Source organism: Armigeres subalbatus, chromosome 3, assembly GCF_024139115.2.
Source record: "Armigeres subalbatus isolate Guangzhou_Male chromosome 3, GZ_Asu_2, whole genome shotgun sequence".
Classification (NCBI taxonomy): Eukaryota; Metazoa; Arthropoda; class Insecta; order Diptera; family Culicidae; genus Armigeres; species Armigeres subalbatus.
In genome coordinates this window covers 268,381,538-268,406,503 of record NC_085141.1, presented here as the reverse complement: position 1 = coordinate 268,406,503, position 24,966 = coordinate 268,381,538, and the positions used below count along the sequence as shown (strand labels likewise).

Genomic DNA, 24,966 nt, shown 5'->3' with positions numbered 1-24,966 from the left:
CTATTCTTGAGTTCAGATATTTGAGGTCTACAAGACCAATAGAATTAAAAAATGGGTTCCTGAGCTTGTGTGTTAATTGTAGAAACCCCATGGGACATCATTACATCAGTATATAAAAAAACAGAATAATCCTTCTAGCGGTGATGGTGCCATTCTCGAATATTATAAAACAAGAACACACATAGAGTAACAAGAAAAGCACATAAGAGAGGTCAGAATTGCACCTTGCCCGCTGCGCACCTCGCCTTCTTGTGCCCGTCGGATCGTTGTCGGATAACCATTTTCACCGGGTTACTATCCGACATTCTTGCTACGTGCCCGGCCCACCGCAGTCGTCCGATTTTCGCGGTGTGAACGATGGATGGTTCTCCCAACAGCTGATGCAACTCGTGGTTCATTCGCCTTCTCCAAGTACCGTCCGCCATCTGCACCCCACCATAGATGGTACGCAGCACTTTCCTTTCGAAAACTTCAAGTGCGCATTGGTCCTCCACGAGCATCTTCCAGGTCTCGTGTCCAGAGCATTAGTGATTAATCATAGATTTAATCATTATTTATGAATAATGGGTTATTTAATCATTACTCATTAATCATAATCATACAAAAAATATGATTTAATCATTAATCGCTAATCGTTAATCATAGAATTTTAAATTTAATCATTGCCCAACAAACATTCACTAGTTGAACTAACATCAGTGTGATGATTTAATTCAGCGCTGTGTTGAATTATGTCTGTACTATTTCTTATCACAACTTCTGTTCAAGCTTTGTTCACACAATTTTGGCGAAGTTATACAACTACATCTCATTTTGAAAAACAACTTTATTAACTGATTTGTTAAACCTTTAATATGCATTTTACTAAGCCTCAATTCAGCTACATGTGAATTCTTCGAAAATAATAACGCATAGAAGATAACATCATCAAGATCTCCAATGAACGCATTTTGAAGCAAGTGCTATTTTCTAAGGGTATGCGATAACACACTTTTTCCTAACGAAACGAAACGAAACGAAATTTAAAATGTCTATGTTGATTCGGATCGAAACGAAACGAAATATAGATTTCTTTCGAGACTTCGAAACGATACGAAATCAAGGTTCATTTAATTCGAAATTTTTCGAAACGAAACGAAATTTTGATTTTTTTTCTGCGGAATTTTTATTAAATTGGTTTTACATTATGTACGCAATTCTGATTTCACTTTTCGAAGTCGAATAACTGTTTTGCGACCAAAAGAGTTATAATAACTGAAGAGGCAATCTATAATAAATCGTCACATTCTCGCCGCATATACCATTGGCGATAAGGCAATACCCCAGCATTTGTGCCGCTTTCAAAGGAATTCATCGTGGAGCGTGTGCTCCCGAATCTGATCAATTTTATATCAGTTTTATATCAGTAAGCATATAAAAATAAAGAAATTGTGGGATTTTTCATATACGGATTCAAATTTTGTTTAAAACCTCAGTTCACCTAAGAATTATGTAAGTATGCTGAAGCATACTTCATATTGTCTTGTCAGCGTGGTTTTACAGTATTGACTTTGTCAAAATTTAAAAAAGAATGCTTAGATTTATTTTTTATTTAGTGGGATACTTAATTATGTATCCACATATGCCAGGCGTATACGCAGATATAGAATTGATATTAATAGATCAACATTTGAAAAGGGCGTATATGCCAAAATTTATTCCTTCGTATTCTTCGTCTGCATGTATAGCATACATTTGCTCACTAGAAGAATCCTGTGCACCTTTCTAAAATGCACAAAGATATGTATTTCAGATTGAATTTCACAGACGGCCATATACAGATGTGCTCGACTTGCGGTTAGCGGCAGCATAGTCTTATATACAATCAGCTCGACAAACTGAGCTATTGTGTGTGTCCTTGGCATATGAGAACAGCTGTTATGGTCAGTATGTGCTGAAAGCAATCATAAGTAAAAAATTCTCAGCAATTTTAATGATCTTTCAACCCGCTCTGGATTTTTTTTGCAAATTTCATGCGAAGATCTAGAAATGCCCACAAATCTGCAATGTTTCTCACATATTGTGCAAATAGTCAAAGAAGAGCTTATTAGCTTAATTAACTGTACACATCATAGATGCTAATCATGATTGGCCGAGAAACAGCAAATATGCACAGCTCACCAATTAAATAATATTCTTGGGATACAAAAAAGTTATTCTTATTGTACTTGCTTCGGAGTTTCCAGTTCATGACCAATGACGATGCTGGTCACGTGCTTATATTCAATTTAGGATTAGGAGAGGAAAATTAGTTTAACACTCATTGTTTTAAGAGACCGAGGAATGCTTTGCATCTCTATGAGCGCTACGGAAATGAAATCGTTGGTTAGTTGAGAAGGTAATTCATGTGAAACCCCTGGGTAACCGACAAAATATTTGTTGTGAACGAAGTTATTTTGAAAACATGAAGACGAAAACTGTGTTTCAAATCAATCCAACGCAAGATCAATGTGCTTCGTTTAATAATCTTCTACAACACGATCAATTCCGCACTAAATAATTTTGTGCTCTTCGATGCAGACATTAGTTTTATTACTTCGCATTCTCCCGCTGGCGTGATCAGCATCAACACGATCGATTGCACACTGGTTAAACAAATTTCTGCTACGCGAGGTAGATTTTTTTCACTTCGCGTTCTCCCGGACTAGCTGCCGTCCCATGACCAGCAGCAACACGATCGATTCCGCATTCATATTGTGCAAATAGTAAAAAAATATCACAAAATTTAAATAATGGAAACACTGAAGACGTTTTATAGAAGAAAACTACTTACGTATTTGTCGACTAAGAACCCCATGGGGTTATGTAATTCGCAAGGACGTGGCCAGGACAGATCTCGACTATTGGAGAGTACATTGCTTCCATCTAAGAGTTAGTGATTAGTCCCAAATCAATATCTGTGGTAACGGATGAAAGTGATGCTACTCTCATACAATAGTCTTGGCTTGTACCACCTACGAATTTGTGCGAACTGCTAAATGCTAATGCTAATGCTAAGAACCCCATGGGGTTATGTAAAAGTGTTAATGGAAAAAATTGTACAACCTAAATTGTATAGCCAAATTTTTTTATAATGTAAAGTAGGGATTAGTTTAAATTTGTTTCGAAATTCCGCGGAATTCCGTTAAATTTCGTTAGAAGCTAGTTTTTCCTAGCGAATTTTTTGTAATTTTACGAAACGAAACGAAATCAAGAAATCAGATTTCGCCATGCTCAAATTCCGCGAAATTCCGCGGAATTTCGTTTCGAACCACCTGAAACGAAATTTTTCGAAATACCGCATATGCTTACTATTTTCATATAATCATTTTAAAATTTTCCTAAATCGGGTCTCGAACTGCTGTTATTTGATAATCCGCCGGTAACGTTGTCATCCGCGCCATCCTTGATTTGTTAGATATGGCTCACTCAATGCTTAACATAAATAATCTTATTGCTGAATATGAATCATAATTGGACTCTTATTCAATAAATCGATCTGTCAAACTACAGTTTGTTAATAACTGAACAAGATTTTTATTTCGACCATTGTTCAGCCAGTCATAACCATCGCACACTAGGAAATCGCATACGTAAAAATAATGTCGATAAACGATAAAATAAAATCCATCCCCAATGCTATTTATGAATTTATGAAAATAAAATCAATGTATATTCGGCCTTCCTCAGAATCTCTTGATAAACGGTTGCGATATGATTGTCAAATGCTAAGATTATTCCAATTTCGCAGCAATAAAGATCAACATTCATGCGATAATATTGGGATTCCACAAAAGATATTTTAGTTACCAGATAAAGATTGTCGCTGTAGTCGCTGTCCGGAACATCTTTTCATGGCGAGGGAAGTGGATCTAAATGTCAATGATGGAAAAATACGTACAATTTGACAGTTAGGTACCACACATGTTTTGCACAGCAGAACAAAGGGAACCGAAGCGACAATCTTTATCTGGTAACTAAAATATATTTTGATTCCACACATCAAAGATTCAATAATTTTCCGACGTTATTCAACGGCGTTATGTCCGGCTTTTAGTAAATTTATTTCCGCATGAATGCATGATTTTTTTTATTGCTCCAGCAGTTTTGTTCGTTATAATCTCCGACAGCTTAAAAAATCACGAATATAAAAAGCATGACATAAATAATTATTTTATTGTCTTTTTTTGGCTTAATTGATTTATTTATGTCTATTTGTATTATTCAGTATCCATTTTTCCTATAAACCAAATTTTCCAGATCTAGAATCCATATTTTCTCTCAAACTGAAAAATCATGTTTTTTCCACTGTGCGATAGATCAGATAAATGGGAAATCCAATGGTTAAGAAGGACAAAGGTTAAGAAGGATGTCTAAATGCTTGCTTATTAACTAACTATTCAAACTCAATTCGACCACCCTTTCAGAGCATCACATCATAGTCGAACAGAGAACTTTAAAAATCATTAGTTCGGCACATTGTTAAACTTCCCCAATGTGCTGAAATGTAATAAAACGAAAACGTTAGTTCGACTTCAAATAAAGGTAGTAAACAAATAAATAGGTCATGTCGAATATTAGTTAGATTAAATGCTGAAATGAAATCTGCCTAGCGAATTATTCAGCATACATTTTATTCAGCTACGAAGATCACAAATAAACAATAATTCAACCTAGGTGCTTATTTGTAGCTAGTCGTTGTTTGTTGGGTGATCACTAATAATATTCATAATTGTTTTGAGTTTATTCATTAATCATCAATTTTAATCATTGCATACATCGCTTTTATTCAATAATCTTTAATCATAATCATATAATTTCTATACCTTTTAATAACCCAATTTGAAAGAAAGGTTACTTGCTTTTTGATCACTATGCAAATCATTCAATTTGATTATTCATAATAATTAATCATTAATCATATCGATCGTTAATCATTAATCATACACATATTGTGTCAACATTTAATCATGATTGATAATCGGTAATCATACTCCAAACGTTTCATTCATTAATCATAATCGTTAATCATTTTCAAAAATTAATTTAATCGTTAATCATAATCATTAATCATTGTCAAAAACGAATAAATTATTATTCATAATCTTCAATCGTAGAGTTGAATGATTTAATCCCAACAAATTTAATCATTCATTGGAAGCTTTATTCATTAACGCTCTGCTCGTGTCCGTAGAGGACTACCGGTCTAATGAGCGTTTTGTAGATTGTCAGTTTGGTACGGCGGCGTACTCTATTCGATCGGAGCGTCTTGCGAAGTCCAAAGTATGTACGATTTCCAGCCACTATGCGTCTCCGAATTTCTCTGCTGGTATCATTTTCGGACTACGCACATCACCCGATCCATCGTCGCTTTGATCAACCGTGTCAGTTTATCCGGAAATCCGTGTTCGTGCATTAGCTGCCATAGATGGTCCCGATCGATTGTATCATATGCGGCTTTGAAGTCGATGAATAGATGATGTGTGGGCACGTTGTATTCGCGGCATTTCTGCAGTACTTGGCGAATGGCGAACACCTAGTCCGTGGTGGAGCGTTGGCCCATAAAACCCGCCTGGTTCTGCCCCACGAACTCCATTGCAATTGGTGCTAGTCGACGGCATAAAATTTGGGAGAGTACCTTGTAGGCGGCGTTCAGCAATGTGATTGCGCGGTAGTTGCTACAATCCAGCTTATCGCCCTTTTTGTAGATGGGACACACGACACCTTCAGTGCAGTTGTACACCGGTGTACAACTGTACACCGTACAGTTGCTCCGTCTCTTCACGGTCTCGATTTTCCTGCTGACGCTTTTTCCTCCGGAAAATCGAGTTTTGTCTGTTCCGCGACCGTTTGTATCGTGACTCGTTCGCCGTCGTGCGGTGTTGCAGCAATCTCGCCCATGCTGCATTCTTCTCCTCCACTAACTGTTCACATTCGCCGTCATACTAGTCGTTTCTCTGACCCGGGGGCACCGTGTCAAGTGCAGCGGTTGCGGTGCTACCAATGGCGGATCGAATATCTCTCCAGCCATCCTCAAGAGATGCTGCGCCTAGCTGGTCTTCCGTTGGAAGTGCCACTTCCAGCTGCTGCGCGTATTCTTGGGCTAGCCTACCGTCTTGTAGCCGCCCAATGTTGAGCCGCGGCGTCCGACTTCGACGCGTGTTGTACACCGTCGAGAGTTTTGAGCGCAGCCAATGGCAGGGTGGCAGCCAATCAACGCAAGGATGTGCAAGCTGAGGATAAAAGTTTCTTCAACTTGAGCATAATCAACGTGCACTGCCCACACGAAGGGAGACCCGACGACGAGAAAGAAGCGTTCTATGCACGCTCATGTAAGAAGGGAGGAAATGTATAGACAGGCCATCGCACCGTATTGCCTGAATACCGTATCGAACTACAACGGCTAACGATGCATAAACTTTGCAGCCTCCCGCGGAATGGTAGTCCGAAGCACTTTCTTCACAAGGCCACATGGAAATCACCTAACAAGAAACGGAAAGCAAAATCGACCACGTTCTAATCGACAGTAAATTTTCTCCGACATCATGAACGTCCGCACTTACCGCAGTGCGAATATTGAAACCGACCACTACCTCGTTGCAGTATGTCGGAGTCGTCCGCCGCGGCTAAACATCGAGCGGCTACAAGACGGTAGACTATTCCAAGACTACGCGCAGCAGCTGGAAGTCGCCGTACGTTAGGTATGGCAGAAATGCCGCGAATCCAACGTGGCCACACATTGTCTATTTATCGATATTAAAACCGCATATGATACAATCGATCGGGATCAGCTATGGCAGCAAATGCACGAACACGGATTTCCAGATAATCTGATACGGTTGATCAAGGCGACGATGGATAGGGTGATGCGCGTTGTTCGAGTTTCAGGGGCATTCTCGGGTCCCTTTGGAATGCGCAGAGGGTTACGGCAAGCTGATGGTCTTTCGTGTGGACAGAGCCGTCTCGCAGCTTATAGTGTTCATTAAGCACTTCCACAGTTATTAACTGCGAGGTTTCTAAGCCAGGTTACCATTTTTGCATTCATATATCATGAGGCTAGCACGATGATCCTTTTATGCCCAGGGAAGTCGAGACAATTTCCAATCCGAAAATTGCCTAGACCGGCACCGGGAATCGAACTCAGCCACCCTCAGCATGGTCTTGCTTTGTAGCCGCGCGTCTTACCGCACGGCTAAGGAGGGCCCGAGTTTGTATCTGTGGTGACGAATTCGAGGTGGTTGAAGAATTCGTATACTTGGGCTCACTGGTGACCTCTGATAACGATACCAGCAGAGGAATTCGGAGACGCATCATGGCAGGAAATGGTACGTACTTTGGACTCCGCAAGACGCTCCGATCGAATAGAGTTCGCCGCCGTACCAAACTGACTATCTACAAAACGCTTATTATACCGGTAGTTCTCTATGAACACAAGACCTGGACGATGCTCGTGGAGGACCAACGCGCACTTGGAGTTTTCGAAAGGAAAGTGCTGCGTACCATGTATAGTGGTGTGCATATGGCGGACGGCGTATGAACTACGAGTTGCATCAGCTGTTGGGATTACCATCCAGCGTTGACACCGCGAAAATCGGAAGACTGTGGTGGGTCGTCGCCAGACTGTCGGACAGTATTCTGGTGAAAATGGTTCTCGACAACGATACGACGGGAACAAGAAAACGAGGTGTACAGCGAGCAAGGTGGATCGATCAGGTGTAGGACAATTTGCGGACCCTCCGCAGACTGCGGGGTTGGCAACGTTCACCCATGGACCGAGCTGAATTAGGTTTTGCAGCGTCTGTACGTAACCTCAATCTGGTGACAGATTAGTAGTACTTCTTGTTGGGCTCAGGGGCAGCCAACTAACCACAAACTCGACCCTTGTCGGAGTCCTCGTCGGAGTCAGTGGAAAGTACTACTGAACTGTCAAAAAAGTTCATTTGACGAGGACCTAATTCATTCGTGACGTCATGCTGCAGAACCTTATAGAGAAGACTTCTATGCACTTTTTTTTTTTTTTTTTTTTTTTTTTTTCCCTTTATTTATGTGAATTTTTAAATTTTTAAGTTCTTCACTCATTCTATGCACTGCACAGTCCACTTCTTCATTAGTCTGGTAACAAATAAATAAATGGATTTCTTTCCAGTTATTTTTTATTGTTTCAATTAACTATTTATTTGGACATCTATATCATTACCTTGAATATAGTAATATAAGTGCATACTTTGTATAACATTTTGCTTTTAATATAACACAACGATGCTGTCATGAGAAACAAACTATCATAGGAAGAAGGTCTATTTGGACAGCACCCTTCAGCCGTTCCCATCGCTTATTACTTTGCCACATCCCAACGGTAACACTTAATTTTTAGTACATGGTTGGCATCCGTAGATTTCTGACGACGTACAAAAATTAAGAGTAATAAATGGCGGGATTTGGGGGTATTGTCCGAGTTGATTTTCTTCTTACGTGAAATAATATTAAGCTACTTATATGTAAAATAATTTAAATATTAAATGCTTAGTAATCATTTCTAAACTTGGAAGCAATTTGATTTTTATCAACATCAGTTAGTTGTGCAGTATTGTGTACCTGCTGGAAGACATTGTTGCGGTCAGATTGTTGTTTTTTATAATCGCTCAAGCTAAACAAAATTTAAAATATATGTGAAACAATATTTAAGTCAGCTCGTATTCAATAGGATTTAACAGTTTCACGTTTTCGGTTGGATTGGGGTGTACGATCCTCAATCAATAATATAATAGGGTTAATAAATGTCGTTCAAATATTGTAGGTGATATATATTTTCTTTTATTGTCGGTACACGGTGAAATTATTTTCCTTCGTTTGAATTTCTTATGGGTTGTTTTACCAATCTTTTATTTATAGTAACGGTATTCGATTATTGCATTTTCTTCATTTCACTCAATAACTAACTATTTTACGCATTCTTAACATCCTTTTAATCATGTTCTAATTTGATTGCAATTTATGTTCTGCAATCTGGAAGACAGTTGGATTACTATTCGACTTGACACATTTAGGAAGACATTGAGTTTTTGATTGGATGTTTCATTTAGCAATAAATTGAAGTTATCTCTTAACATTAGTGTTACTCTCGATTGGATTCTAAACACGTTTTTACATTTGGGTTTCTAAGGATATGTCTTAATTTTAAATGCGCGCGTTGAATTCAATACAAGTCTACGATTTAGCTCAAACGTTTAATTTCAAACTCAATCTAATCTTATTCCCAAATGCTTTAATAGATGGTATCTTGGAAGATTTAAACCTAATTTGGTTGCGTGTGGTTTAATCTTGTAATTCATCAACGCTATTTGTATATATTTTCAATTCTCTTTGTTAAATAAACTGAGCGTCATGTTATTATTAACAACTGGTTTTAAACTATACAATATTGTCTCGGATAGCACAAACGTTTTAGAACGGAAGACCAATTTCGAATGCTTTGATTAGAGCACTGCCGGAATCGTAGATTCCCACCACGCCGAACAAAACGCCCAAAAATATGATAAAATAGTTGCACGCTCGCTGTTTCTGGTCCAGCAGGTGACCCTTGAGTTTCAAATGGAAGTAACACGGCCAGATGAAGCTCAACATCGTACCCGTGAAGCTGCCAATGAAACCCATCAGGATCGAAAAGTGCGGAATAAAGATCGCCATCATGATCGTTCCAAGAATGACAGCCAATCGCCATGCAAGACCCCAAACCTTCAAGTCCCCATCCAGCTCCCAAACGACGGGGAACAGGGTCTTTGGTTTTCCGCGGAAGAACGCCCGTTCCAACAGTTCACACGCGGCAAAAAATGGCAGTGGATAACTGAGGACTGCTTTGATCACCAAACAGAAATTGACCAACCCTTTGAAGGAAGGCGAGTGCAGATTATTCGTAATTACCTGCTGGGTGTCATTTTGGAACGTCAGGAAGCAAATGTAACCGAAGAGGGCTTTGAATGCGGCTGCGGCAATGTGCGACCAATCAAGCATCCAGTTGAATTTGGAACGGTCCTCCATGTTTCCTTCCAGTGTCGGCAGGAAGATTTGCGACGTATAGGAGAAGACAATAACACCAAGCGAGATTGGAAAATTTTCAAAATCCATTCGCCACTTGACCTTACTCCAGCCCCAGTCACCGATCTCCAGTAGGCAGTAGCCCACGATGATCGCATTGATCAACAGATGCGACATCGTGCACCAAAACGACAGCAACGATACATGGTGAAGCGATTTGAGAAAAGCCAATGGCAGCAAAAAAATACCGCACAGCATCATCCAGGATCTGGTGTCCAGTGCGCCATCGGGGAATGATCCGGCCATTAGATCACCGCAGACTACGACGTACAATATGCACGTCATCAGCAGTTCGATGATCTGCGCTATACTTACCACCCTGGCGCCGATTTTCTTACCGAAGCAAACCTTGGCGATGGCCACGTAGCTGTCCCGAACTCGTACAGGCTCACCCGTTTGTGGGTCCGGTTCGTACAGGCATTGCACCAGGATTTTCCCGGTGTAGCAGCAAATGTGTGCAATTCCTACCATGGCTATGATGGCCCAATAGCCGCCACGCAATACAGCGAATGGAAGCGATACGATGAACATACCCTGTAAAGAGTTGAAAGATTTAAATCTCATCTAAGAACTTAACTGTATTAAGTAAAGCAGTAGCACCGCGGTGTTACAATCACAAAAGGCACGTGATGTATCTTCACTACATTCCTAGGGGTGCCTAAATGTATGATACAATATTTATGCAGTACTAGTCGACCCGGTAAACGTTGTCCTGCATAGTAGGCGAAAATACGCGTTAGGAACGCCCCAGCTTTCCCATACAAATCTTCATTTTAGTTTTTCACGATTTACACAACTGTACTAATTATTTTTGCATGAGGAAATATCATATAAACCCGTCGGAAACTATAACGTACATGTCTGCTGAAGGAATTAAGAAAATCCATCCAGCCGTTTTCGAGTTATGCGGATACGAACACAGACCATTTCATTTTTATTATATAGAAAGAAGATAACATGTCGAAACAATATTTTGACAACAAGAATTTGAAAATATAATTTTGAAAAATGTATGTGTTCACTCTGTGAAGCCACGATCCGCCTAAGTCGACCGCCAACCTGACGAGAAGAAGCCTCAACGATTTGCAAAGCCCTCGTCCTCGTGGTCAACCTTTACGGCCGCGACGGCTATTTATTCGGCGAACCAAAGATCCGGCCCTGCCGACAGCCCAACTTACAAAAGCCTCCATCTCAACGAACCGCAAAAGCCTAGTCTTCGTGGTCAACACCTACGGCCTAGCCGGCTGTCCCCTTCGAGTAGCCAGAATCCAGTCTCGCTTGTGGTCCAAACCGCTAAGAAGAATGCGTTACGAATCACACAGCTCCTTGCACTATGAATAACATTTTTTTAAGTAAAAATGTATTCATTTGGTAAATTTATTTCCTACGCTATCCCTATGCATGTAATTGCGTCGTTGTCTCGTCCTCTATTCGCTATTCCCTCGTGAATCCTGAGAATAGAGCCCCAACGGTGAGCTAGTTTGGGACGAGGGAGGACGTCCATCGATAGACAGCGGAGGTCACTGGCAGTTACAAAGTATAGTTTTCAAAACACTGATTATTGAAATTCTAAGTTGTCGTTTTCCAAACAAAATTATTTAGGTTTTTTGGTTTGACAGTGGGCCCTGTTGAATTCCTATAAAAAGCTGAATGTATCCGCAAGTAGGCCCCACCAAAGCGACCGTGTACCGCTCAAAGCGCACAAGCCCAAGTCCTGGTGTCAAGTGGGACACAAAACAGACCTGACACGACGGCCCTCCAACGAGACAGGAGGTTTGCGCAAGCCCAATAAGCCGCCTGGAAAACCAATAATTACGAGAAATATAAGAGATAATACGACTCGATATAATAGGTATTTAGGTGACGAATAAAGGATCACGATTGGAAGCTTGGAACATGGAACTGCAAGTCGCTAGGTTTCGCAGGTTACGACAGGATGATCTGGCACGGCAAATGCTGGGTAAAGCGTACCATTGGTACTTCGCGTACCTGAAGGAATAAAATAGACCCCATCTCGCGGTCCTTAGCCTCTTACCCAGCAACTCCTATCCCAACCTCCCCGCGGTGCTGGCCGGGATACGAGCAACCTTAGGGAAGATCGGGTAACCAACCCCGGTGGGAACTATGGTCGTATGCTGACAGAGAAGGGGGGGTTTGCTCCTCTCCGGAGGTGCAAATCTTATTGAGCGTCTGTTCTCCATGTCAGGATCGGCTCACAACAGCGTCTGTTCTCCATGTTAGGGGCGGCTGATCATCGTCCGAGTGCCAGCGAGGGACTCTAAGTGAAACTGTGCACCATGGTCCACCAGAAATAAGGAGGAATGGTCCTCCGGAAATTTATGGGGTTTGGTGTCAGGCCCTGCAAGCCAGCCTTTAAAAAATCATAAGCAACGAACAATCAACAAGAGAGTATGGACCGGAACCATCGGCGAAGACCACTGCGACGAAAAGGGACTAGCGATTGGAAACTCGGTTCGTGGAACTGCAAATCTCTTAACTTCATCGGGAGCACACGCATACTCGCCGATGTGCTCAAGGACCATGGATTCGGCATCGTAGCGCTCCAGGAGGTTTATTGGAAGGGATCAATGGTGCGAACGTTTAAAGATAATCAATCTACCAGAGCTGCGGCAACACACACGAGCTAGGAATAGCTTTCATAGTGATGGGCGATATGCAAAGGCGCGTGATCGGGTGATGGCCGATCAATGAAAGAGTGTGCAGGTTGAGGATCAAAGGCCGGTTCTTCAACTTCAGCATAATCAACGTCCATAGCCCACACTCCGGAAGCACTGATGATGATAAGGACGCATTCTACGCGCAGCTGGATTGTGAGTACGACAGCTGCCCAAGCCACGTCGTCAAAATCATCATAAGAGATTTGAACGCTCAGGTTGGCCAAGAGGAGGAATTTAGACCGACTATTGGAAAGTTCAGCGCTCACCGGCTGACGAACGAAAACGGCCTACGACTAATTGATTTTGCCGCCTCCAAGAATATGGCCATTCGCAGCACCTACTTCCAACACAGCCTCCCGTATCGGTACACCTGGAGATCACCACTGCAGACAGAATCACATATCGACCACGTTCTGATTGATGGACGGCACTTCTCCGACATTATCGACGTCAGGACATATCGTGGCGCTAACATCGACTCTGACCACTATCTGGTGATGGTTAAACTGCGTCCAAAACTATCCGTCATCAACAATGTTCGGTACCGACGACCGCCGCGGTACGACCTAGAGCGACTGAAGCAACCAGATGTCGCCACTGCATACGCGCAGCATCTCGAGGCAGCGTTGCCGGAAGAGGGTGAGCTCGATGGGGCCCCTCTTGAGGACTGCTGGAATACAGTCAAAGCAGCCATTAACGACGCAGCGGAGAACAACGTCTGGTATATGTGTCGGAGTCGACGGAACGATTGGTTCGACGAAGAGTGCAGACAGATTCTGGAGGAGAAGGACGCAGCGCGGGCGGTCGCGCTGCAGCAATGTACCCGGCAGAACGTGGAACGTTATAGACGGAAGCGGAGACAGCAGACCCGCGTTTTTCAGGAGAAGAAACGCCGCCTGGAAGAAGCGGAGTGCGAGGTGATGGAACAGCTGTGCCGTTCTCAAGATACACGCAAGTTCTATCAGAAGCTCAACGCATCCCGCAAAGGCTTCGTGCCGCGAGCCGAAATGTGCCGGGATAAGGATGGGAGCATCTTGACGGACGAACGTGTGGTGATCGAAAGGTGGAAGCAGCACTACGAGGAACATCTGAACGGCGCTGAGAGTACAGGCAGTGAAAGTCAAGGCAGCGGAGGAGATGACTACGTCAGTTCAGCGGACGATGGAAGCCAACCAGCCCCCACCTTGAGGGAAGTTAAGGATGTCTTTCAACAGCTAAAGACCAATAAAGCAGCTGGTAAGGATGGTATCGGAGCTGAGCTCATCAAGATGGGCCCGGAAAAGCTGGCCACTTGTCTGCACAAACTGATAGTCAGAATCTGGGAAACCGAACAGCTACCGGAGGAGTGGAAGGAAGGGGTTACATGCCCCATCTACAAGAAAGGCGACAAACTGGAGTGTGAGAACTTTCGAGCGATCACCATCCTTAATGCCGCCTACAAAGTTATATCCCAGATCATCTTCCGTCGTCTGTCACCATTAGTGAACGAGTTCGTGGGAAGTTATCAAGCCGGCTTCATTGACGGCCGCTCGACAACGGATCAGATCTTTACTGTACGGCAAATCCTTCAAAATGCCGTAAATACCAGGTCCCAACGCACCATCTGTTCGTTGATTTCAAGGCGGCATACGACAGTATAGACCGCTTAGAGCTATGGAAAATTATGGACGAGAACAGCTTCCCTGGGAAGCTTACAAGACTGATCAAAGCAACGGTGGATGGTGTGCAAAACTGTGTGAAGATTTCGGGCGAACACTCCAGTTCGTTCGAATCGCGCCGGGAACTAAGACAAGGTGATGGACTTTCGTGCCTGTTGCTCAACATTGCGCTAGAAGGTGTCATGCGGAGAGCCGGGTGTAACAGCCGGGGTACGATTTTCAACAGATTCAGTCAATTTATTTGCTTCGCGGATGACATGGACATTGTCGGCCGAACATTTGCAAAGGTGGCAGAACTGTACACCCGCCTGAAACGTGAAGCAACAAAAGTTGGACTGGTGGTGAATGCGTCAAAGACAAAGTACATGCTTGTGGGCGGAACCGAGCGCGACAGGGCCCGCCTGGGAAGCAGTGTTACGATAGACGGGAATACCTTCGAGGTGGTCGAGGAATTCGTCTACCTCGGATCCTTGCTAACGGCTGACAACAACGTTAGTCGTGAAATACGAAGGCGCATCATCTGTGGAAGTCGGGCCTACTACGGGCTCCAGAAGAAACTGCGGTCAAAAAAGATTCACCACCGCACCAAATGTGTCACGTACAAGACGCTGATAAGACCGATTGTCCTCTACGGGCATGAAACTTGGACAATGGTCGAGGAGGACTTGCAAGCACTAGGAGTATTCGAGAGACGGTGCTTAGGACCATCTTTGGCGGTGTGCAAGACGACGATGGGTGGCGGCGAAGAATGAACCATGAGCTCGCCCAACTCTACGGCGAACCCAGTATCCAGAAGGTAGCTAAAGCTGGAAGGGTACGATGGGCAGGACATGTTGCAAGAATGCCGGACAGCAACCCTGCAAAGATGGTGTTCGCTTCCGATCCGGCCGGTACGAGACGGCGTGGAGCGCAGCGAGCGATGGAGATGGGCAGACCAGGTGCAAAACGACTTGGCGAGCGTGGGGCGTATCCGAGGATGGAGAGATGCGGCCTCGAACCGTGCATTGTGGCGTCAAATTGTTGATTCAGTGTTATCTGTTTAGATGTTAACTAAATAAATGAAAATGACAGGATGATCTACGATGAATTACATCCCCGCAACTTTGACGTCGTGGCGCTGCAGGAGATTTGCTGGACAGGACAGAAAGTGTGGAAAAGCGGGCATCGAGCGGCTACTTTCTACCAAAGCTGTGACACCACAAACGAGCTGGGAACCGGCTTCATAGTGCTGGGTAAGATGCGCCAACGTGTGATTGGGTGCCGGCCAATAAACGCAAGGATGTGCAAGCTGAGGATAAAAGGCCGTTTCTTCAACTTTGGCATCATCAACGTGCACTGCCCACACGAAGGGAGACCCGACGACGAGAAAGAAGCGTTCTACAGAGCAGACATACGATGGATGCCGATCCAGCCCCATTTCCGATTCCGAATTTCTGTTGCTATCGGCCTCTGGTGACAACGACGATGGAGCTCGTTGTTTGAGATCCAGTTGTGAGGCCACCAGGCCCGAATTATATACCGCAGGCATCTGTTAATGAACACCTGCAGCCGTTGAGTGTTCTCCACTGATGCACACCATGTTTCGCTAGCGTATAACAGCACAGATTTCACGTTAGAGTTGAAAACTCGTATTTTGGTGCGTTCTCTTATCTGCCTGTTTTTTTCAGATATTTCTTAAACTAGCAAAGGTAGCCTTTGCTTTCTTGATCCGTGCGCCTATGTCGATCTTGGTACCGCCGTCTGATTCCATTTGGCTACCAAGATATTTGAAGCTTTCAACATTCTTCACTGGTTGCCCGGCTACTGTGAAACTGGAAGGAGTCACCGTGTTTACACCCAACGATTTGGTTTGCCCAGTGGATGCCCACTGCCGGACATCAAAATCGTCATCGGCGACATGAAAGCACAGGTAGGAAGAAAGGAAATGTATAGTCCAGCATCGGATCGGATAGTCTGCACACCGTATCGAATGATAACGGCCAACAATGCATAAACTTCGTAGCCACATTCAGTCAAAACATTGGAAAGGTCCACCAAGCCGTTTTTGAGCTACTCTTTTTGGAAAATCACCGTTTTTTTGCTTATGTACCCATGGAATGGCATACTTCTCCATCACTTCAATGCCTATCAGTTAATTAGAAGTTGTCGAACTTGTAACTGACTAAACATAATAAAATACTTCAAGAATGCATGATTGGTCTCATGTTCAATGTTCATTTTATGATAATGTGTCCGTCGAAAATACGTTGAGGAGATGGATATTTAATCTCTGAGTAAAACTTTTACAAGTTCAGATTTTCTTAGTTTACCATAAAATATATTTACCCGCAACGTAGATGCACAATGCACATTCAACTAATATTCTGCGATACAAGATTTTTTTTACAAGGCACGAAACAAACCCAAATATTGATTTTCTGTCGAATACCGGAACGAAACAAACTTGTAATAAATCTTGTATATATTTAATGAGTCATCTTTATCTGCAGAAGATAGCTTATTATTTAAACTGTCCCAATTAATCAACAAAAATAAAACAAAATAGGGGGAATGACGGGTTTGGCAGGTTTTGTTCTATTATTGGCAGGAGGGTTTTTTATGACTGACTAGTTTCAAATTTGGCCTAAACATTCTTTGCATATCAAAGAATGTTGTGGCCAAATTTCATAAAATTTGGTCGACAAAAACCCCCTGCTAACAATAGAACAAAACCTGCCAAAGCCGTCTTTCCCCCTACTTTTCATGGGTTAGACATTAATTTATTTATGGGCTATTTCAAAAATATATTCCAAAATAAACTAAATTTTTTTCTCGGAAAAAGATTACAAAGCGATGTAGAAAAAAAAACCGTTATACTAAGGTAAACCAATTCCCTGGGAAACAATCATTTTATCACTTTAAATCTCAAAATGAGCATTACATCATCGTGAAACTGTTTTCGGTTCGATTCTATTCTTTTTTCATGGAATCGCTGTATTGTGACAGAAAATGTCTACAATATCGCGATTAGGTGAATTGTAGTTATAAAGTAATATTTCAATTAGGTGAATTTTGTTGATGGCCAGTGTTGCTTAACTTAGCTTAGCTTGATCGACTGTACTCATCGTAGTTGCTAGTTGTTATTGGCCGAGAAACAAAATATAATGCACAGCTCACCAATCGAATAGATTTCTCGGGACTAGAAAGCTATTCTCGCTGTACAAGCTTGGAGTTTCTTTAATTCAAGACCAATAACGATGCCTGCCACGCCCTTACAGTCAATTAGGATAAGGGGAGGAAAATTAGTTCGACACTCATTGCTACAAGAGACCGATGAATCCTCTGCATCTCCATGAGCGCACTGGAAAGGAATAGTATGTTAGTTGGGAAGGAAATGTATTGGAAATCGCCTTGGTAAACGACTAATTATTTCTTTTGAACGACGCCATATGCATGATTATACAAAAAACGAAAGTAACGGAAGTAACGCGTGTCTTACGTATTTTCCCGAGGACTGATTCGATTTCTTAACTACATCGCGACGACTAAAACACGCACTGCACAACGCTTGCTCGATGGCTAATCCGGAAAAACACGTACTGAAAGATTACTGGCGGGTAACAATTGATATTTAATCCAAATCACGATTACGGGAAAATAGGGACAAACTTTGTAAATTTAATTTTGGATCACTAACGGTCAATTTGTATTGGATGCGCATGGACACTGGGCAGCCGATGCACGCGCGAGGCGCACCAGTGCGATGATTTATCTGGGTGCCGAGTGGGTGTCGAGCTCCACTGAAATGGAGCAGTGGAATGCGAGAAAGGAAGAAGAGAGCGACTGATGGTTTTTGGGTGGAAAAGATGCTGTGGACCGCACCGAGAGGCAGTTGATGTGGAGCGATAAAGCGAGTGGCATCAAAAAGCAAAGTGACCAATTCCTCCGGGAGAAAACACGTTTTTAGCACATTTTGCTAAGAGCAAGATTGATCTCGGTTAAGTTGCCGTGAATACCGTGGAACCATCGTGGCCAACCTGATCCGAAGAAAGTCTTCACCGTTTCCGTATAGACAGTTCTGGTTCTCGTGATTAGTGGGCTGTGCGTTCCCGGATTTACCGTAACCCTTTCGTAACCTCTGGCTGATACACCCGGTCGCCATCATACGTCCTACGACGCCACCGAGGGCCATTTCACGGAACTGCCACCGTTGCGATAACCCTTCGAGATCACCAAACCCGCCACCGGCGTTCTCCGACGTAATCACGCGGATTTCGACCCCGTCAACCCTCCACTCGGCCGCCATTCTTTTGGTAAGAAGACGCCAACGCAGCTTTTCCCAACTTCCACCAATTTCATTGGGAATCAAAATTCTCCGGGCAGCATTGCCGACGCCCGTCTTCGGCGTCCAGAAAACGTGACCCCATCCAGGCTGACTTCCTCGTGGTCTTTCCGGAATACCGCCGAAAAAGTCAAGTTTACGCTACATTCGTCAATCGCCTCGTCCAAGCCTCCCACATATGCTAGCTCCGGTGGAAACCATCCGAAGCCGGTCAAGTCCCCGCAAGTTCCCGGAGTTCTCCCCGGTGGCCACATTCGACGATCACCAAAACGCCTATTCCTGCCACTTACATTGACGCCGATCCGCCCCGTTATCAATCGGCGGAATTCCAGGTAGTGCCCGTTTATTAAGCTGAGCAGCCCAATAAAGTGCCAACTGACTGTGAGTAATTTGCGTATGTTAGGTTTCCGTGATCCGAAAACTCTCCTACGTCTGTACGCCCTGAGACCCGGAACCCCAAAAGAGGTCTTGAGCACCCAGTCCAAAGACTGCCGTTGGCTCTAGACCAGCAGTTTGGAGTTTGCTGCTGGTTTCCCTCCGAAACCGAGCTTTGTGGTTCCGGGGTCAAAAGTAGGTCTTATAGAACTGATTAACTTTGTTACCAGCCGCGCAATGCAGAACACAATATTTCGGCAGATCGCGTGATCGTTCTGCTGTCCGAAACAAGAGAAAACTGAACTCTGTTGATAGCTAGTGTTGCTAAACTTCGAAAAATTGGAGTATTGTTTGAATGTTTTTGATCTATCATTTGGAAAATTTATTGATGCGAAGAAGCAGTTCAACAACGAGAGTTTGATTTATAGCTGAGGATGGATCACAGTTCTGCATGAAAAGCATCCTAGTGTTTCTTCCTCTGCATATCGGTGGGACACCCGCGAATATCATGAGATTCTTCCTCTACGTTAATGGGACGCCCGGAAATTATATTTTATATTTTTATATTTTTAGAGCCGCTTTTTTGCTCTGAAGCGAGTAATGGGATATTTTGAAATTAATCCCATAAGCAAAATTATTTTGCAGTTATTTAGTTGTCAAACATTTCCCGCTCTTCGGATTTCTCTTTTCAGGCTGCATCTGGAACACACAAACGCGTGAGACTCTACCTACATGACTTAGCTATGGTTTGCGTGCATTCTCGCTTCAATCGGCTGATGGATTCCGTCAAATTTCCTAGCAAGTATTTACTCTTTATCAGTTCGCCACTCGAAATATGAAGGGAAAATATTTGTTACAAAAACCCAGATTAATCCACCTAGCGGTGATGGAGCCTTTCTCGTGTGTTATAAAAATAGTATTTTGGCCATAACTTTTAAGCACTTCTTCTTCTTCTTCTTATTGGCATTACATCCCCACACTGGGGCAGAGCCGCCTCCCAGCTTAGTGTTCATTGAGCACTTCCACAGTTATTAACTGCGAGGTTTCTAAGCCAGGTTACCATTTTTGCATTCGTGTATCACCGGGACCGGCACCGGGAATCGAATCCAGCCACCCACAGCATGGTCTTGCTTTGTAGCTGCGCTTTTAAGCACATTGCAAGCAAATCGGCTAAAAGTAAGTGCCTTGTAAAAAATATATTTTGGCCATAACTCCATAGTCCGGCCATAATTAATAAGTTTGGCCATAACTCCCATAGTCCGATCCGGCCAATTTTCAATAGGAAACAATGGGATAGAAACAATGGGCGTCGAATGCAACTTGTTGCGACCAAATCGGCTGAGGATAAATGCCCGAAAAATGAGTGACACTTTTGCTTCATTTTGGTACGTGGGTGCGCACAAACACACACACACATACGCAATAATTATACCACTTTATACCACACTCCACTTTAAGAAACTGGCACAGGATTCTGTTTTTACACTAAAATCAGCGGCCCGATAACTGAAAAACTGTAGCAGATATCGAATTGCAGCTAAACGACTTGCAGTTATCGAACGTCTACTCTATATGGGGTCGAAGTCGTCGGGTATATGGGTCGAAGTCGACGGAACGATTGGTTCGACGAAGAATGCAGACATATTCTGGAGGAGAAGGACGCAGCGCGGGCGGTCGCGCTGCAACAAGGTACCCGGCAGAACGTGGAACGTTATAGACGGAAGCGGAGACAGCAGACCCGCCTTTTTCAGGAGAAGAAACGCCGCCTGGAAGAAGCGGAGTGCGAGGAGATGGAACAGCTGTGCCGTTCTCAAGATACACGCAAGTTCTATCAGAAGCTCAACGCATCCCGCAAAGGCTTCGTGCCGCGAGCCGAAAACTACGAAAACCGTTATAGCTAAGGCATAAAAGCAGTCTATGCTTAGCTAGGACATATTGTCTCTCCTTCCCCTACTCATTTCAATGTTTCTTTCGTTCTACGATCTCTCCCTATCTCGATGGTCCCTTCCCCTCCGATATCGAGATGTAGAACAACGACTGAAGTGTGTAATTTGTTAAGAGAATATGAAGCTAGTGGGCAGCTAGTTACGTGGGAGTGCATAGTCGCACGGATCCCTCCCAGAAGTAATGCCGTAGTAATTAAGGTCCAGGGTTTGTAAATAGGTTGGGCACTGGCCGTCTCCGTTCGCCGCTGTACCCAGCGTTGTCTTTGTGCAGGTTTACATCCTATTGCAAAAACAAAACATGGAAGAGGCGAGTGAACAATGAATTACTTCGACTGTTGGAGGACCCAACCATTGTTTATGTGGGGTAATGAGATATGCGAACCATCCTTAGAGTCTGTTACTGGAGATGTTCAGCTGCGGCCAAACGGAGTGGACGTGGTTTCTACGTACTTTACAGGCTCCATTCAACAATATTTTGTCAGTAAACAAATGTTGTAAGCTATTCTAAGAAGGTAAAACTATCGGCAACTGACCTGAATGGCATTTGTGACGTTCCATGCTGCCTGATATTCGTTGATCTTCATTCCACCGGGTGCCTCTCCTTCACAGCCACCAGCAAATGTGCTGTCCGATCCAAATGATTGAACACTCCCCTGTCTAAAAGATTAATATTCAAATATATCGAATCTATTTCATCAAAACCAATCAAAGTGAAGCTTACCTCGGTGGGTAGCCGCCCGCTTGATATCCATTCTCGAAATCGCTCGGTTGGTTGAATCCCGTTTCTTGATACTGCCCGGCGGACGGTTGATCCGCCCCTTCTTGATAGTACGCCTGCGGATTTGTAAACGGATTCAGCGGATTCAGTTCGGTCGTTCCACCAGTGTCTCCTATAGAAAGTACAAAAGAGGTTGAACACGCTTTTGTTTTATCCACTGAGCCTCAGCGATCCGGTGTTTCGCTTACCATCAGTTTCAGCAAAATGGACATTCTGTGGCCGAGGTGGTACCTGGGGTGGCGACCGCACGCCAGCGGATGGTCCTGAATTTTCTCCCCCCGGTTGCTCATAGTCGCTTTGTTTGTTTTTCGAAGGAATCGTCTGGCGGGCGGTCTGCATGGCCACGTTCAGGACATTCTTCACCGGTGGTAGAGGCAACGAGCGAAGGTTGTTTAGGAAAGACATGTTTCCGCTTTGGTTTTCTATTTAGTTTTGAATTAGTTGCTTATAAGTTACTTATATTTTATAATATAATAATTTTACTTCTATTTTCTTATTGTACAGTATATGCAACTTTAATAAATATATTAGATTCAATATTTGGAAGACGATCAGTGATTTTTATTAATGTTTTATTTTATTCACTACATGTGCCTCAACCACATTCGAAGCCGGTGAAAATATCTGGAAAGTAATAAAAACTTTACGTTATTTTTCTATAACATGTATTTAAAAGTATGGCGTCTCGAAAATAATTCTAAAATATTTTAAATTATTTCAACTTTAATTAATTTTGTATTTTATATCATATATTAGTTTTCTATGGCTTCCTTGTTCAGTTTATGAAACAATTTTGTCAATACTTAAAATCATTTTGTAATAATAATTCTAAGAGGCTGCGAAATTTTGTTGTGGGCACACTTATTGGTTCGGTTATGGGCACCCTCGTTTTATTGACAAATCACTTAATATCGCTATTATAGTTCTAAACTAACTTATTTTGAGGACTTTCTTGTGAGGTTTTAAGAATTTTTCAGACATAATTGATTAAAATAATGAAGTTTTATTTTTAACGTTATATAACTATGCAAATAGTTGCATTCAGAGAAAAGCCATCCTCGAACTGAAAGTCTCTTAAATAAAGACAAAAAAAAATGTTTTCGACGCGGAAATCGGTCTCATTGTTTGCTATTGAAAATTGGACTGATCGTACATTGCTTTTTGAAACTATTTCTATTTTTGTGGCAATTTCCTATTTTTTTGTTGACTGAATGTAAATGAATGCATAAATGTAAACTAATGACAAAAAATGAAACCTAACCAATTAAATGGTATTTCAGACCTTTCGTATTTGATTGTTTTTATTATATTTTTCAATGCACAAGAAAGGCATTATAACTGCTAGGTGGATTAATCTTCGTTATTCTAGTGCCTTAAGGCCATAAGAATGAATAAATCATTCCATTTCTTTAAGTCTGAGTACTTTTCATTCATTGTTCTTCATTTTTAGCCGAGTTTTTAAGGATGCTCTCACAACTGAACCACAAAATTTAAATGTTTTAAAATGTGAAATTTACGAAATTGACAATAAAATATTCAAAATCGACGGAATCAAGCTTATTTCTCCGCTAGTAGTAAGGTTGTTGGCCTAGCTTTACAATGGTATGCGATTTTCGGCATTATATCAACTAGGATCAAAGTTATGTACAAAATACAAAAGGGTATACATAACCGAAATTCTTCACCTACTAATTCGATTTATGGTAGATGAAGATATGCACTAAACCACCTCTAATTTTTTACACAATAGAGTAAAAGTTCCGATAGTCGTGGGTGTTCCTATAGTTGCGGTAGTGTTGTTTTACACAATCTACGTATCAATCGCAACAACCCATATGGTCTATCAGTTTGTTGACCTGTCATTACACAAAATAACAGAAAACAAGTTAGGAATTTCATTAAAATCGGTAAAGCATCATTAAAATATCTTATATTTGTCTATGCTTTGCCCCAAATAGTCGTGGTAGTGTTCCTATAATTGCGAGTCCCATATGAAAACAATGGGATTCGTAACTATAGGAACACGAATCAAAAATATCGCGACTATTGAAACAGTATACCAATTTTAGGTAACAATTACAGATTCTACTGCGATTGGATCACTTTGAGTGTAAAATATGATTGATGAGCTTTCGGATGCATACTTGAGGTAAGCGAAATGAAGTACAGACTTGGTCTGAGTGAACAAATAGTGGTCGAACTTGCTTATTTCCTCCACTATGGGGTCTTTTATTTTTTCGTTACCAAACAGTATTGTGTAATAAATTGATGCATCCAAAAATCAAAAACATGTCGAGTCAAAATTTAGCAATTTTACTTGTTCGATGTTCGAACTGAAAAAGTCGTTTGTCAAATCAAATCAAAATGCTGCTATTCTTTCTTCGAATTCAATTGAAACACCAGCATTATCACTTAAATAGCGAAAACACAAAACTCCAATAACGATCGATTTTTTCTCACACTGTTCCAATGTCTCAAAACACATTAAAATGTTATGTTACTTTTACTCAACCACAATTGCCACTACGAACCATGAGCCAAAATAAGGATCATCACTAACTCCATTCGACTGAAGCGTTAAACATCCTGTGACATACATCCCAACTTTGAATAAGGAAGCAGGACGTAGCACCCCATATCCATATCAAACGAGACGGTCAGGTAATACAAAGGGCAGAGGGTGGGATGCTGAGTGAAATTTTTCACACCACCAGGCGGGGGGAGTTATGGGATGGAAAACTTCACTTTTCACCCACAGATTCGATCCGAAAGCGTTGAACAATACTCACATTAGACTGAACGATGAAATGAGTAACTAATTATTACTTTTTCACTGGTGGAATCGAACCGCAATAGTGTCCTTTTTTCCGAGGCGATTTCTTTGCGGAGCGTGACGACTACCGATCAGAGTGCCATTTTGGATGAAAATGACTGCTCTCGTGATGTGGTTGCGTGAAATAGGAACGGGCGCACGATGTGCGAGGGTGGGACAGGATGCTTGGATAAGGATGACAGTGACAGGCTCCTGGCAGGCCCGAGAAGGATAAACGTGAGATAAAGGATGCTGGGGGTGGTCCTATCGGTAGAGGCAAAAAGT

The 24,966-nt window shown here is 42.5% G+C and overlaps 1 protein-coding gene across 1 annotated transcript; it reads right to left on the bottom strand.

Moving 5' to 3' along the window:
* Window positions 1-8,164: 8,164 nt before the first annotated feature.
* Window positions 8,165-24,790, bottom strand: LOC134224163 (vesicular inhibitory amino acid transporter). Its single transcript, XM_062703448.1, has 5 exons — window positions 24,659-24,790; window positions 22,058-22,493; window positions 21,813-21,981; window positions 21,625-21,748; window positions 8,165-10,647 (listed from the first exon to the last, which is right to left on the bottom strand). The coding sequence occupies exons 2-5, from the start codon at window positions 22,272-22,274 to the stop codon at window positions 9,463-9,465; spliced, it is 1,695 nt and encodes a 564-aa protein (XP_062559432.1). The 5' UTR covers window positions 22,275-22,493; window positions 24,659-24,790; the 3' UTR covers window positions 8,165-9,462.
* Between the last annotated feature and the right edge of the window lie 176 nt (window positions 24,791-24,966).

Bases quoted from the DNA above. Each gene is read 5' to 3' on its own strand.
- LOC134224163 (XM_062703448.1), bottom strand. From the start codon at position 22,274: ATGTCTTTCCTAAACAACCTTCGCTCGTTGCCTCTACCACCGGTGAAG. The intron at 21,982-22,057 runs GTAAGCGAAACA...TACTTTCTATAG, and splicing joins CCATTTTGCTGAAACTGATG to GAGACACTGGTGGAACGACC. The intron at 10,648-21,624 runs GTCAGTTGCCGA...AACTCTTTACAG, and splicing joins ACGTCACAAATGCCATTCAG to GGTATGTTCATCGTATCGCT.